This window comes from Trematomus bernacchii, unplaced genomic scaffold (assembly GCF_902827165.1).
Source record: "Trematomus bernacchii unplaced genomic scaffold, fTreBer1.1, whole genome shotgun sequence".
Taxonomy (NCBI): domain Eukaryota; kingdom Metazoa; phylum Chordata; class Actinopteri; order Perciformes; family Nototheniidae; genus Trematomus; species Trematomus bernacchii.
Genome location: NW_022987689.1, coordinates 5998322 through 6015675, shown reverse-complemented (window position 1 = coordinate 6015675; position 17354 = coordinate 5998322). Strand labels below are relative to the sequence as shown.

The 17354-nt window shown below is 41.3% G+C and overlaps 1 protein-coding gene across 3 annotated transcripts in view; it reads right to left on the bottom strand.

Annotated features, from left to right (window-relative positions):
- Window positions 1-17354, bottom strand: part of kcnab1b (potassium voltage-gated channel, shaker-related subfamily, beta member 1 b) — a 46984-nt gene that overhangs the window by 10864 nt on the left and 18766 nt on the right. For 2 of the 3 annotated variants that reach the window (XM_034137697.1, XM_034137695.1), the window contains exons 2-6: window positions 7067-7110; window positions 5574-5611; window positions 4478-4557; window positions 3944-3988; window positions 1866-1910 (exon numbers count right to left, since the gene is read on the bottom strand). In XM_034137697.1, the coding sequence (XP_033993588.1) occupies window positions 1866-1910; window positions 3944-3988; window positions 4478-4557; window positions 5574-5611; window positions 7067-7110 (252 nt within the window). Of the gene's footprint in view, window positions 1-1865; window positions 1911-3943; window positions 3989-4477; window positions 4558-5573; window positions 5612-7066; window positions 7111-15337; window positions 15860-16658; window positions 17171-17354 lie in introns of those variants that run through there. The other variant, XM_034137694.1, reaches the window with a different exon arrangement.

Below are 17354 nucleotides of genomic sequence, written 5' to 3'. Positions count from 1 at the left end.
TTGGTGATTTGCATGCAAGAAATATATTAAGTCAACAACAACTGAAATGTAGTTGAATATAGAGCTTGTATATGCAGTGCTGTAACTTCAAAAAATATATTTTCTCAAGTACTTTATGTAGTACAGGTACTTAACTAGATTAATTTAATTTATATTTGTACACTTATTCCAATAACGCATATAGAATTCTAACTTAATTAAATCTTTCTTTCTTGCTTCCTAGTATTTTGTAAAAGCCATACAGTATGCCAGATAAGACATAACTAAACATTTTACATAAAGAACAATATTGTATTTGTAGTAAGTATTCATAGTACAGTATATGAGTTTTTAGCACCACTAGACTGACACCAAAAAAGTCCTCTTTCAGGTCAATATTTATAACACTCTGAAGGAAGTAATTCAGTACTTTTGATGCATAATACTGTGTTTTCACCAAACAACAGTCCTGAATGCAGTGCCTTTACTTGTTAGAAGATTATTGTGGTCTTTTTAAATTGACTTTAACCTGTTTTTATTGATATTGAGGCTACTTTTGTGCAGTGTAACAAGCTATAAACACAAAAACTAATATCACCTAAAACGTTGTAATGTTATCTATGTGATGTTAGCAAGCAATTGCCTATTTACTGATCCACTCAATATGGAACCACATTAGCATTCATTTAGACTTGTGTTTCTTGCCACCTGACAAATGTAAATCCAATATTCAGTCTCCTTTTAGATTTGTTTTAGTCTCCACCAACTCCTGAGGGAAATATCTTGCTCTGTGGCTGCGTAATGCTCCGATACATTCACTAGCTATAGTTGCCAACTTTTTCTGTCTGACATGTAGCGCTGAGTATATCAGTTTCTGTGGATTTATAAAGTCGTGCTTAAAACACCTAAAGTTTATCTAAAAATAAGGCTGATAAGTTTGGTGAGAGTCAACCGACATGCTGGGCCATACAACTACTGATTTGTCAGTAGCACCACCTGCTTTGACTTCCCTTTCAGATTTCCCCATGCCTGCTTTTCCTTTTTCTACTTAATTATTTTCTTTTCTTTCTGCTCTAGTGTCTCTCTTTGCTCAGTTGCCTGCCATTTGTCTTGTTCTTGCTTCAAATCACACTTTCTCTTCCCGCCTCCCGCCTTTGGTGTTCCGGCCTGCTTGGGTTATAATAATGTGGTGCAGAAAAACAACATGCTGTCCTCCTTCGTGTCATCATGTCTTCTTCTGTGCAAAAGTGTAGGGAAGTGCAATGGAGAATAAAGTGTGCAAATGTCTACTGTATGTTTGGGTGATGAGATGCTTGACAGGCCTCTCTGGCAGACTCACAGCTCGCTAAACGGGGGGTTGAGTAGTTGTTCTGCAAATCCATCTGGTGTGGAGACTTCATACCTCGACAATAGTCTGAGAGGATCAGCTTAAATTAAATGTACTGCTCCTGGGCCCTAATATACTGATTGACAAAATAGACAGAAAACCAGAAGAAGAGTGTGGTTAAACCTAGGTAGCTTTTACCTCATTTTGTACGCACCTGAAGACTTAATGTTACTAATGCATTTTGAGAACAGAATACTTCATTATGACAGAAGAAGCATATATGACAGTTTGATAAAAAGGCTGAGGAAGGGTACTGTATGAAGTGAAGCAAGAAGGGCTGAGAACACGGCCACGTTTAAATCTGTACGTGTGTGTATGTTGAGTGTTTCCTCCCTGTCTGTTCGCCTGTGGGTTTTCCAAAATGCCCGATGCCTGCCATGTCAAGCTCTGTGTCAAATGTTTTAATCTGTAGCCTGTTCATGGTGAGATAGCCCAAGCATCTGAGAGAAAACTGCCCGTGCTGGACGCCATACACTCACTTCCATGCACACACACTTACTTTCCTCCCCAGTAGAGCTTCGTTGTGATAACCAGGCTGGATCTCCTGAGAGGATGACAGACACATCAAAAAGCCATCAAGTACTTTGAAGCTGTTGTCAGAAAGATGTGTGTGTGTCATCATGTCCATGCCTGAATGAGTGTTCTCCAGTGACCTCCTGCTGTGTGAATTGGCAGATTATCAATCATGTAAATTATCAAGTATTAAGAATCTCAGAGGGACTCTTCTCTGCACTCTAATAAGAAAGCTCTCTCACTATTAAATCCTCCATGCTTGAATGATCAATAATTGACACAGATCCAGAGTTGAGGTGAGGGCAGGCTGTAACTGATTCTTCTCACTGCAATGTGGCAGTTTATGCAGTATATATGTATGAAACTGATATGTTACGTGGTGCAGTGCAGTGACAAGCATATGCTTGATGTTGAACTGCGGTTCAACGTCACATTTACATACAGAGATATCAGGGATTTAGTGCTTACAAAATCCCAGCTATTGGTGAGATTGATAATGTAGACATTCTCCACCTTCTACCACCTCAAATGACCATGTGCAGTGCTTGAAAGTAGACATACAGGAACACTTAGCATATGTATCTTGTAGAGAGACGCCATATGGCCAACATGGTTGGGTTCCTATTCCTTGTTTTGGCTTAGGTCCTTCAATTTAATAAAGGGAAATGTTGATGCTTAAGTATTCCCCCGAGCAGACCCCCAAGTGATCCTTACATAAATCCGAGGGATCAGGTAGATATTTATTTTTGATACACAAGGGCAAGTTATTAATGGCTACATGTTGGTTCGGTCAGTTGTTATACCACTATGGCCCGGACTGAAATATCTTAACTCGTGTATGGACTGGCTCAGAAAAGCTATTGTAGAGAGAGAATCCTAATAATGTTTGTGAATCCCTTAACGGACCGTCCACACAGCAGCGTTAAAAAATCTTGAAACGCTTCTGCCCATTCACTTTGAATGGGGTGACGTCATTTGCCTCACTTTTCGCCGAACTGCATTGTGGGCAGGCGAGCGGAGATTTTCAGGATTTTCAGGATTCAAAGTTAAGCAATGTTCAACTTTTGAAGCTGAGGTGGAAGCGTCAGCCAATCAAATCCCGTGTATGCAAATCTGACAGTTCAAGTGCTAGCCAATCAAACCGCGTGTATGCTGGGAGAGACATACCGCAGGTCATTTCCTCATATTCCAAAAAATGGAGGAGAAATTAGCGGTAGAGAATCACCCGGTGCTTTATGACCAGTCCCTATTTACCTACCGGGATATAAACCGGAGGAGCCAGGCATGGAGGGAGGTGGCAGAGACAGTGGTATGTTTTCGCCTGTTTGGGGAGTTTATATCCAGTTTACTTCAAACTTTTTTGCTTCGTATGTCGGGGGCGGGAGATTCATGTGATTGGTTGTTGGTGCCTTGCTCGCAAAAAATCCCCAAGCTTCAGATACGCCCACCTCCAAGATTTTTTTAACGCTGCTGTGTGGACGGGCCGTTAGTGTCATTATCATTATCCAATACTTTTATGGTTTATTAACAAATTCCTACACAACTTATATTCACATGATCATAAGCTGTACTTTGTTTTTACTGCAAATTAGCATGTGTTAGCATGCTAAACACCACCCTGTTAACATTTTAAAAGAGAATGCTTCATTTTAAATCACAAGCTAAACATTATGAGGATAAGCATGCTAGAAGGTAGCTTGCTGGTCCAAAATGACCGTGTCACCATGTACAGAGAGAACCCTAGGGACATAATGTCGTTTTTTGGGTGGAAAACTTCGAGAGAGCCCTGACCCTTAACCTCATCCAACGACTTTGGGAGAAATTGAAACGCCAACTGTGAACAATTCTTTAACACATCAGTGCATGAAGTCAGTACTGCTCTTGCAATGGGAATAAATCACTGCAGCCTCAGAACAGTGCATGCATATTTGGAATAAGATGCTAACGTATCGGCACATATGTCTTTAGCTTGTCTTACTTTGGGCTTATGTTGTGTGTACGCAGATACACAATGTTAACTCTATTCATAGAACACATTCAGAACCTTAAGAGAGTGCATTTTACCTCCAGCATTTTTTCTTGATGATGTTTCCAAGGATTATCTCTGCTCTGTAAAGAAAAGAAGAGGAAATACACTATGAGAAGATGAGATTATAACTAAGGCTGCCATTTTTCTAAGAGCATGTAAGTGTGACAGTTATCTGCCATGCATCTACAGCATGAATACTTGATTAAAAATCAGCAACACAGCAGATCAAGATAATAGATAAACGCCTTGTATTGTAAGCCTGAATTTCCCCGGCAACCTTGAAATTAATATTCATGCACATATAGCTACAGCCTGTCCCACATTATTCAGGAAGACAATGTCGAGGCTTATAAAGTTAGATTGAGCTGTGAACATAACGGAGAGCCTCCAGTGATGAATGAGATTATGTAAATCACTCTGGAGTGAAGCCACCTTTCATTTTTTCCCTCCTCTTGTGAATATTTCCTGATCTGAGGCTAACATTGTAAACACCTTGTGTCCTAAAGCGATAAAGCGAGAAAATTGCTCGGTGGGTGTAAGATAGATAACAAATCTGAGACATCACTCACTTCCCCCCAGAGTAGACTTCAGCTGTGTCAAACAGGTTGACCCCGCTCTCATAGGCGATAGTCATCAGCTGTTCTGCCACCTGACACAGAAAAGAAAAGTGTTCCCCCCCATGGACTTTAGTGTGTTGTAATTCATGAATGTAAATATCGACCAAAATAACATAAAACAAAGAATGTGCTAAGAAAATTCCCTGAAGAAGGTGAGGGAGAGTTAATCTATTCTCCACCAAGATGCACATCATCAGAAAATGTCTAAAATGGTTTCTCTCTCTCTCTCTTCCCGTTCTATCTGTCCTATCTCTATAATAGAGGCAAAAGGGCACAGAATAATTCATTAAAAAAAAAAAAAAGTTGTTTACTTCAATATATTTCCCCAGACTATTTGGACCTAGTTCTTGTGCTTTCAATTTATTCAGAGCCATAAACCGGAAGGCCAATTTAGTCATGATGACTTTTCTCTTTTTGTACTCAGATTTAGTATTGGTGGGTTTGTTTGTGTCTCTGGCCGTTTCTCAATGTCGAGTAGAGCTGCTGCAGAGCCACTATTTCAAGTATACTACATCATCGAGTGGCGCCGAAGGACTGTTTAAATGCCCAGCATTCGGCGCCACTCGATGACGTAGTATACTTGAAATAGTGGCTCTGCAGCAGCTCTACTCGACATTGAGAAACGGCCTCTGTATCTGTGTGTGTCTCAGTTAGTCCCAGTGGTCATCAGGCAGTGATGAGCTGTCTCCAATTCAGTGGCTTACCCCTTCAAGGCCAGATCAAAGCTCTGGAAGAAGACTTCTGCTTAATAGCTTGTGACAGGGGGCAATGTGACCTGACCATTTGGCCTTGGAAGAGCCAACAGGGACTTAACAGCATGCTGTGATATTGGGAAATTGATACAAGAATGATTACTGTGGTCTACTGACACTAATGCCATTTTACACCCAGCAACACTTAATGGCTCCCATAGGGGCTAAAGATTGGGGGTGTTGTAATGTAGACTGTCATCAGAATTTGTGTTTGCAGGATCAAAAATAATCAGAGCCAAGCCCAAGATCTGCTGATACAGTGACGGCTGAATGTTGGATTTGACGTAACGTCTTACCTCATCAGAGATCTGACCTCCAAATGTTACCCATGTGCCTGCGGAAGGAAACATCAAAGTCAAAGTTTTGGAACAACAAACAAAAACATCAAAGACCTTTGCATCACTCATAATCATGTTAGTTGTGCATTAATTAGTACTTTGACATTTTGGCATGGACAAAAAAAAGGGCCTAAATCCATCACAGTCAAATGTCAGGGTTGAGTGTTGTTGAAAACATTTTCTCTGCTATATGAATTTGGAATGAGTAAGCTACTGAGCAGATGTCTGTGCGGTTATATTTAAAGAAACACGGCAGCAACTTGGGGTTTTTGTGTTTGCTTGTGAGGGTTTATAGTATGTGCATACATTATGGTTATGTTTAAGTACAAAGACTCTTTTCTCCCTTCAAACAGCACAGGCTGAACACAGTTTTAGGTACACGCTTTATATTGTCTAGAGCCTCTGTTGAAAGATTCTGTAACATGCAGCTGGTTGTCATCTCCCACTAATACGCAATAATGCAGAAGCTGATGTTACATTTGTTAAAATAACTGCAGCAGAAGTACAGCAGCAGATTCATTTTCTAAGAAGGCAATTGTTTAAAGTAAAAGAAAACTTTCAAATCATTATTAAATGCCCAATTACATTTTAAGTAAACTCTAAGTTCTATTTATTATCATAACAACATTTTAAAATAAATGGTTTTACATTTTGGGAAATATATTGATTAACACCACCATTAATATGTAAGCCTAGCTCGAACCAGCAGCTGGAGCTTAGCATAAAGACAGGACGCAGGGCAATTTGTAATTTCTACATTTTGATTCTTGCAAAGAAATAACAAAGATTAAACAAACTTTTTCCTTTAAATTAATGGATGGCAACATACTGCTTAATGTGCTAGAAATAAGTCTTTAAAAACAAATCACTACAGGGATAATTAACTCATTCACAGATTTTACATCAGTTAGTATTTAAAGACACTGCATCATTTATTTTCTTTGTCAAGATATTTTGTCTTCAGAGACGCACCCCCATCAATAACTTAGCATACTGATAGAACACAGCAAACAAATGCACTGCAGTACACACACACACACACACACACACACACACACACACACACACACACACACACACACACACACACACACACACACACACACACACACACACACACACACACACACACACACACACACACACACACACACACACACACACACACACACACACACACACACACACACACACACACACACACACACACACACACACACACACACACACACACACACACACACACACACACACACACACACAAAGTGAATAATTGACATCAAGATGAATGGGAGTTTGTACCCTCTGCTGTGCGATCGGTATGTGAGATAATTGAGCAACTTGTTTTCTAAAAACAATGCTATTGATTAAATATTTAAAATATTTTCTTGCACTTGGATGCTTACGAAATCATTAGACATTTGGCTCTGATGCTAATTGAATGTACTCACCCAGCCCCAGACAGGAGACACGCAACCCAGATTTCCCCAGGTTCCTATAAAGAATAACAGACTCTGATTATAAAACAGCGATGTTTAGGCTCAAGAAGTCATCAGTCAAATAAGATTGCAATTTCTGCACTGCTGTATTTTGCTATGGGCAACGATTTTCTGCCTAAACAACGCCAACATCTATTTTCTGTCCATCTTGAGAGACTGAAATGAAATGACAGCCATTTTGCTATTATGGAGCTAACAACATAAGCAAAAAAAATCAATAGTGTTTGCAAGGCGCGTAATAATAACATCATATGTAGAGTGTCATGTTCGATTGAGAGGAGGATCACTAATGTGAGGGTGACCTTATCACACCTGCATTCATGAATCAGAATGGAGGGATTACAGGAGGGAGGACAGCTTTATCCCATCAATATGGATCGCACTTTCTCTGGTATAAGAGGACGTCCCTCTAAACACCCTGGAAAAGATTCGACTCAACCGTAAAAATCCAATTACTGTTGCACTGAGTTTGGGACACTACTTTTGACAAGTGTTGCCCTTGTTCCCCTCATCCCTCACTCTATTACCTCCTATTTTCCGATGAGCCTTGTGCTCCCTTACAGCAGGGAGTACTTCTGTCCTTTGGCTTTTTACTGTTATTGGCATCCATTCTTGCTCTTAAGCACAAGAGATGTATCATATCAGGATTTCTCCACAGCTCCTCACACTTGTGTTTCCCTGCTATCCCTCTACCTATTAACTGTGGAATGGTACACCTCCTGATGTCTCCTTGATAACAGTTCATTTCCCTCCAGCTGATCTGTGGATATGTAAAGCACTTTTGGCTCTCATTGACCCCATGGAAGATAAACTAAGAGAGAGTTCTTGCCACCCTTAACACGGAGTCTCAGCGCTCCACTTCACCCTTAGTTTCACAATCTGTGTCAAATCGTGTCCAACTGAGAGGGGAACTCAAGTGTTTAATGACATAAAACCGGCGATAACAGCAGATTATTCTCCTTACAGCCATCCACAGATGTCTTCCAACAGTGTAATGTCTGTAGACTGTGAAAGAAGAAGTGATGCGCCGCCCCGAGCCATCTGATCGAGGAAACATTTCGAAGCAAAACCCTGTAACATTGAGACACATTTGTCTGACAGAATCATCGAGGCCACATCGCAGAGCCACTATCACAGGCCACACACTTCATCCCGAGAGAAGAATATGTCCAAATACTCATTTATTGACACAGCAACAAGCCCTAATTACATTCTGTGACTTCTGCTTGGTTTTGCAGGCATGTAGTCATTACGACAAATAAGGACGGAAAAAATGCCAGCAGGGTTTTTCTCGTGCCTGATAACTAATGGCCTGCCCCATTGAGCTTAAGGCAGACAAATCCAAGCCTGTGCAATGTTACCAAGCCCTCAGCCAATTCAATTGGGTGTTCAACATGAGGAAGCATCAGTCATCGTGGCAGTAGTTCAGCCAAGATAAAGGAGGGAAATAAAGACGAATAAACACTTTATTTGATACATTCGGATTTTTTTACGTTTAAGGCATTGATGACAACATGACAGGAGACAGATCTCGCAGCCACAAATTGTGGGATATGTTCTTGTCTCTGATATGGTGGAGGAGTTTAGATATTATATCCTCCCTCTCTCTGATGTATTATGAAGTGGGAGCTCTGATCCATGAAAGTGTGGGGGAGGGGCTGTACTGTAAGTTAGAAGTGGGAAACTGACTGAAAGTGTGTGTGTGGTTTTGTGTGTGTGTGTGTGTGTTCGGGGGGTTATTTAGGACTGCACTGATGGTGTTTGCTGCTGCGTGTATTCCAAGTTGCTCTGGGTGAAACATCTGCTTAATGCTTACAATGCAATGGAATACTTGTGCATACAATTGTCTCGGGCCTTCATTGATACTGTTTTCATGTTTACAGTGGTACGTCAATGCACACTATCTCCACAATGAAGAAGCTTGCACGACTTCCATTTACAAATAAAGCTGGCTGTCCTTGAAAATGGCTATCTTTGTCTTTTGAGATCCTCTACAAGCTATACTTGCAGTGCTTGTGTTATGCTTTGAATGAAAACAGGATGCTTTAATGATAGGTGAAGAGGTTCTGACGTTCTGCTGGCGGAGAAGCTGCCTCAATGCTGTATTTTCTGCCATACCTGATTATTAACCACACAGCCGGCTATGGAGCAATAATAGATCTGTCCAGGTCTTGGAAGTGGGTGATAGCGGGGCCACATTTCTAAAGAACCCAGTGATTCAGGGGATTACAGCATATAATTTGCAACAAAGAAAAGAAAATGAAAACATTGTGTTTACAAGCTTGTGTGCATGCGGGGAGAAAATAGGGCTGCTAGGATGCATTGACACAGGTTCATTATATATGAGTTACATTGTAAATGTTAAGATAGACTCAATAAGGGAAGGACCACTTGTCCATACACACCGCCACATAAAACACTTTGCAAGCCATGTGGCTCGGCCCCTCATGCTTGGATGGTGCCCAAAAGAAGCCTTGAAGTAAAATGACAAATGAGTCATTTCAAGACGCCCCCTCACACAAACCTGTCACCGCTTATGAACATCCTGCGATGCGATGGTTCTATGTAGCCGTTGCATTTTCTTAGTGGATCCCCAGTTGAGATAAATAAAACAATCTAATGAACATCTGGCCGCATTTATTGTGTCTAGATCTCTGGAGTAATTACCTCTCATTGTGGGAGGATGTTTTTTTGTCCTGGAAAGCACTTGGTTCCCAGGTCACACGCAGGCATGTCTTATCATTTATATGTTGGATTGCTCAAATCAATATTCGTCAGCTAACACTTTTGTCAAGGTTATGAGTAAACAGATAAAAGCCCTCACTGTGGGGATTAATGTAGGCTAAGCAACCCACACAAGCCAACCTTGATGGGCAGAAGGATTAGACAACGCCCACCTCCTCAGATCCCACTGCTCTCCCAATGTTTTTATCAAAATAAGGGCAGGGTAGAAAGGGGTTCATGATCTAAAGATATCAAAGCCAGGGCCCATGCGGGTGGGAAGAAAGCAGGGAATTGAAATCAAGGGGGAACAAATGTATTAAGTATGAAGGAGAAGCTTCAGGAGACATGCAGGGGTGAAAAATAACCAGGAAGCCTACATGTTAAATTTCACCAATATCAGGAGGAGGATGTGCTATGAAGAGAGACACAGACACTGGCAACAGACTGGGGCGTCCAGAGTTGCAAGTCCAAGCCTTAAGTCTATAAGCAGTTCAAATGCCCTCTACAGATAAAGCTCACTATATGACACATAATTGGAAATAGGAAACGACAGCTGGTTCCCTGCAGTGCCCTGCACAATGCTGTGTGTGTGTGTGTGTGTGTGTGTGTGTGTGTGTGTGTGTGTGTGTGTGTGTGTGTGTGTGTGTGTGTGTTTGTATAGTCTGGATACAACTTTCTGCCTTGTTTTCCCGCAGGGCTAAAGTCCACATTGTATTTACTTTTTAAGCAGTATTCGTAGACACGCACAATTTTATAAATGCACACAATGTTATTTTTACGGTGTTGTAACAAGTTATTCAAAACGGATGGGTAGAAAATCTATCACAGAATAACTGTATTTCGGCGGAGACACATAATCTAAACCAGTGGTCTGTGAGTTGATCCTGTATTGCAAAACATGTGGGAAGATCTGAAGTGGTTGATTCAGAAGGTTGGGGAGAGCTTAGCAACGTTGGAAGGAAATAGCGTCATTATAACACAAAAACCAGTATACAGTACACGCTTTGCTTTTTAGCAAAAATGAAAATTAAGGCGTTAATCCAAAACATTTTAAATGTATTGTCAAGAATCTTAGAAATGATTCTGTATAAAATCAAGTGAAATAGTTGATTTGTCTTTGTAGCTGTTTTGTAACACAACTCAATTATAGTAGCGACATTGTATCTTGCCAAGCCGGGATTTCTGACACAAACTGTAAGGTAAGTGAGTGTTTATTTGACATTTGCCAAACTTACAATATTTATAAAGACAGATGACAGCTCAGATAGATTTTTTTAAGAAACATAATATGATTATTTTTATCTTTTTCATCCCAACCAATAAGCATGGTTTTTCATACTGTTATTTTACAACTTTACACATGCAGTCGTGTTTTCGATCAGTTTTATAGCCTCAAATTATCTTTGTGATTATAGTCTGTTTAAAGAGACCGCTTCAGAAGAAAAACGGAAAATTGCATTTGCAAAGTAACACTATTAGAAAGCCATTACGCTCACAGAAAAACATTTTAGTTGTGACCTTTAATTAAAAGGCAAAATCCATGCAAAACGTCCTGGCTGTTTAACAGAGAGATTGGGCCGATCTCATCCTTGGGGACTTGTTTGGTCTTTAGGCGGAGTGCAGCTGCATGCTACACGGCTCCTGTTGTGCAACACCCTGGCTCATATTATTAGAACTACACATCATAGAAAATCGGCCAAGAAATTAACTCAAGGAAATGATGTTGGAACATAAAATTCATACATTTTATCCAAAGAGTGAAGATGTTTGATTAAAAAACTGGGCAAAAAAGCAACTCAACGAGCTGGATACACACCGTGTGTCTCTGGGCAAATGCAGCATTATGGGTTCAATGGGTGCACAAACGCATGAAGTCATGCAAACACACATGCATGTATGCACACACAGGCACCTGCGCATGCACACACATACTCAAAGTTCACAACAAACAAACAAATGGAGAGCAACAACCAAGCAAATTATGATTTATGGAGCATAAGTGCCACAGCTGCAGGATATCTGTTCTCTTTCTGCGGACAGAGGTTAAATCAGTCCTCACAATTCAGCTGCAAAAATGGAGCCCTTTGTGTAATATTCACAGCGTATAAACCCATTGAATAATTTGGGAAAAGAGCTGATTTCTAGCTTACAGTACTTCATGCAAGAAATTCTGCAATGTATTCCCCGCGTATCATCAGTCATTTTTTATCTTTTTTTCTTGCAAGAAACCCATCCTCTGCTATCTATGGCGAGAAGTGATAGTGTTTGTAAAAGCACTTCCAAAAGTATTTTTGCTTCAGGTTTAATAGCTCGCTGGTTTTTTAAAAAGAGGGACTTTAGAAGAGGAAGTATTTTTAATTAAAAGGATTAAGCTAGAGGCACAGTAGAGTCATGCATGAATGCAACCATTCAATCTGGGGCTAGGATTTCTGGTAATTCAATAAGAAAATATTCTATCTGAGATGTCACATTGTAAAGCTTCTTTTTGTATACTCGTGTGAATTAAATACTTGATAAATTCATTGTTTCTTCACTAAATTATGAGACTGCTGCAATCTTCAAAAGATATTCCCTCAAAACATTTCACAGTTAGTATTTGGTTGCTGTTGTTACCAATTTAAATGTAATTTTGTATCATTTTATCCTTATATCATTCCAAAGAGGGACGATTCATTATCATATTGAATTATTGCCTAGCACTACAATACAATATATATTTATATATATATATATGGGTAGTTTATTTCCCCCATTATGCATCAAAGTAAAGTAAAACTCAAAAGTGCATTGTCAAAGACTTTAAGAAATGATTCTGGAGGGAATCATACGACAAAGTTGTAGGGTTAGAAACATAACATTATGATTCTATATTAGGACATCATATGGTTTGATTACGATAATAGAAAATATATGCCAAATAACAACACTTTATCTTGCCAATCCCTCAAATCTGATGCAAACAGTCTATTCTGTGTGCACACAAAAAAGCTTTGGATGGCTGGTGTATACATTACTCACACTGTCAACACACATGTTTACTCTAGACAGCAGAGAATGCCTCTCTGCTGGCCGCTGATAAGCCTGCATCCAAAGGAACTGACAGAAGGGATTTCTGCATGCCCATCTGCAGCTCTGAACCAACCGAGTGGAATCTTCCCCAAATCTCCTGGACTGTCAAAAGACCTTCTGCTGCCTAATGACCGTCATAAACTTCAGGCGACCAGGGGCTCCCTACCAGGACCCAGAAATAATCTGACCGTTTGTGAAGCCAGCAACGACAGCATGTTTTGTTACAACACACACAGCATTTTGGCTATGTGTGCTTGTTTGTGGATTTGTGTACAGCATTGAAAAGTACTTACTTGGGGACCCCACAATTACACCTACTCTATACTTGGCTACACTATACATCGTCATGACAACTAAAATGCTGTAGATGGTGGTATTATTAGTTTATGCTTGCTCGCTCTGCACACTACATTTCCTGCTTTGACTTGCTACGCCTTCAGATGTTCCCAGTGCAGAGCCTTAACGCCACGCACATCTAATGAACATACATGCACTCATGTATGTAATTCAATGCACCAAATTACACCACCCACTAACACCCACCCACCCTTTGTGTAGAAGTGCTTTCAATTGTTATCCCACTAATGAAACTTCACATATATTACACAACACAGATCTTGTTGTGGACTTATCTTGAACTCAAGAAAAAGAGATTCCCCATCATATAGTGTCCAAAGCAATGCAGTCATCTGCTTTGACAAAACAGCTAAGGGTCAGTGGTTTGACAAAAAGACAGAGATACATAACTGGAAGAGAGAAGGACAAGCATTGTTAGACAAACAGGGTCAAGAGTCGGGATGTAGCAAATGAGATATTTCATCCTCCATTGACTTTCCTGAAGTAAAAATTGAGGATTTGCCAACGGCTTATAGGAAGCTTTACTGCTTACATCTTCCACCTGTTTTAGAAAGAGCTACAAGATTAAGCAAATCCTCATGTTACAAACCAAAATAAACACATTTTGGAAGCCATGTACCTGGCATCACTCCTGCATGAGAAGTACAGCAACATGTTTGTATCGATTTCTCTCTCCAAGGAAAATAAAATCAGTGGTGAATCAAGCATTAGCAGCTATTTTCTTTGGTTGCATCTGTGAGTTAAAGGGAGATTTAAATTATAGAGTCCAAAAAAACAATACAATTTCAAAATGTATATCTCAGTAAATGGAAAAAAAACTATGTTGTGAATGCTGAAGCATTTAGCACAATGGAGCCTTCAGGCTTGTTTGGTTCTGGGAACAGATTGAAGTTGGCCATTTCAATGTTGTTATGGAAACGAGATGAGATGAGAAGTGTCTGCGTGTGTGACACGTCTCACATTAACTGCTCCGCATCCAATCCGCCCAGATTCTGTAATTGCCTCTTTTCCGTGAACTGACCCGCGTGCCCCATTTTCTGTTCTATTCACTCTCTAATTCTTCCTTTTTATAGTTCTCTTACTGTCTTTCTTGCAGTTACTCTTTCTAAGACCCCCTTATCTCTCAGTCTCTCTTGGTCCTGACACCTAAAGTGATCAAGCTACTATTTGCTCCTGCGATCTGAGTTAAGAGCCCACTCACTGACTAAAGAGAATTGTTTACTTTTGCTACTACTCCCACACACACACACACACACACACACACACACACACACACACACACACACACACACACACACACACACACACACACACACACACACACACACACACACACACACACACACACACACACACACACACACACACACACACACACACACACACACACACACACACACACACACACACACACACACACACACACACACACACACACACACACACACACACACACACACACACACACACACACACACACACACACACACACACACACACACACACACAACCACACACACACACACACACACACACACACACACACACACACACACAACACACAGTGGAGTGCACTTTATCTTGTCAGTTGAAGCTTTATCATGTCAGTTAAAGCCATTCCAGTTCTTAACCAATAAAGAAAATGTTGAGACATTTTTATCCGTCTTCATCACATGAAAAATTGAATCTCTCTCAAATTGCACTTCACTTCAATTAAAATCCAAACAACCCAAACTGTCCCAGATCGTAGTTTGCTAGACGCTCTTAACTGTGGTATAATTATAAAGAGTTGCCAGTAAATCTGCATAACAAATACAAAAGCACAGACGCCCTCACGCTCAGAGCCTCCCACTCATCACCTGTCACTGCTCATATCTCCGTTGTGTCTCCAGCAGGGCGCTTTTAATTGATTTAGCCTCACTTTTTAATGTTTTTTGTTATATAATGTGTTGTCATTCATACTCAGTTATTATTTTTTATATTTTCAGAGTTGTGGCAGGGAAGAAACTGAATAAACTTCCACCTTCTTACCCACTCTTCTATCACACAGTCTCCACCATCAGGTCTACGTACCGGTACTTCATGCCTGTGAGCTTGGCGGTGGACTCCTTGAGGTTATGGTGGTAGCGGTGGGTGAAGGTGCTCAGGCTGCGGGCGATCAGGGCCACGGTGCGGAAGCGGGCGCGGGCCTTGCTGGCTGTGTTGGGGCTGCTGGCGTTCTGCTTGCTGTGCTCGCCGTTTCGCGGGGCCTTCAGCCCGTGGTCCGTGCATGCAAAGGATACCTGCATGGCTGTTAGCTAAGGCCACGAGAGCTGTCCTCAAAGTACTAAACAGTATTTTATTCCGTCTGTGGAACCTAGATAAAGTCCTTGTTGTTCTTATGTTAAATCGAAAGCCGGTAATCCAAGCCACTTCTGCTTAGTGCTGCTGAATCTCAACTGGACAGGCAGAAAAACCAGAAGCATGAGATTGTTCAGTTTCTTTAAGGAGAAGACTCTCACGCTGATGTTGCTTCAAGATTGCTCATAGCAGCAGTGCAGTCCTGGTCAGTGTGTGAAGGGTTGCAATGGGGATCCTGTGCCGGTCTGACTCCACCTGAATATATGAGAGAGGGTGGATATGGAGGGAGAAGGATGAAGGAGAAGAGGCACTGTGTGAGTCGGTTGAAGGAGAAGCCCAAATGAGAAGAGCCCTTGAGAGTGTGTGTGTTAGAGGGATGAGGGTTAAAGGAGACATGAGGGAAAAGCGCTGCTCATCCAGAAGAAGAGAAAATCCAGTGTGGAAACCCTTCGGTGTTTTCTTTTGCTGTTGTCTCCTGTTTACAGTTTTTTTTGTTGCTGAAATCTCTAAGCTGTCTCTGTGAGGTAATGTGAAGAATGAGGGTCGTTCTGCCCTAGTTTTCCTTGCCTTCCTAACTCATTTTTCTCTTCGTTGTCTGTTCTGTTATATCTTCCTCACCTCATCGCATATCAACTGTTGTGCACTTCCCTCACATTTGGTTCCTTACTTGCTTTCTGGCTAGTCCATTTCTTTCCACAAACACATCAATTCTGCCTTTAATTCCTCTTTTAATGCATTTCAATCTTAGAGCGTTTGTCGGACTGTTAGGAGTTGTGTGTGTCTGGGGAGTCTTTCTTGCCCTCTAACCTTTTATCCAACCACCTGAAGCGAGGAGAGCAACACTGCACCATCACACAAGGCTTTCCACACTTTCCATACACACCATCACAGACAACCTACAACTCTTCCTGTAACACATCTTCATAATATGGTCATGCTTTTCACACAAAACCAAACAATTACATACTAACACTTACAATTATCAGGCAAACAACTGCATTATATCCGCTTATAACACACACAATTAAATATGTACTGGAACAAGTGTTCTTACTGAATCGAGTCTTCAGCGTTCTCTGAGAAACAAGGACGAGGTTCTTGATTGACGTGCCCTTCAGCAACTTTCAGAGGAATCAAGCGTTGTTACTCAGCAAGCAGATGCCCAGGGAAGATCCGCATCCCAACAGAAAGCGGAAACAACTGCAGCGTGTCCAGCAGCTGTCCTCGGACCCGGCAAAACAACCTTGTCCCGTCTCCAAAGTCCTTTGAGCCAGTAACACAGGCTTTACGGTCCCCTTGAATGGCAACAGACAAGCGGAGAGGAGGAGGAGGAGGAGGAGGAGGAGGAGGAGGAGGAGGAGGAGGAGGAGGAGGAGGAGAGAGCAGGATGCATGGTACCTCACTTCAGGGAGGACAGATGCAGTGAGGAGGCGAGGATCAGCGTGTGTTGAGCGTAGAGAGAGTGAGCCATGCGCTGAATGAACGAGAGAGACAGAGTGTATGGGCTTCTGGCTCTGACTGACTGGCTGAGAGAACCGCAGTGTTTTCCACTATGGCGCCACACACTCACAGAGAGAGAGAGGAAGAGGTATGTGTGTGTGTGTGTGTGTGTGTGTGTGTGTGTGTGTGTGTGTGTGTGTGTGTGTGTGTGTGTGTGTTTACTTCAGGCTGGTTGGTTATAGTAGTCGATTTCAGTAACCTAAATGTGAACATCACAGCCATGCTTCACTTCACTGGCGAAGACTTATGA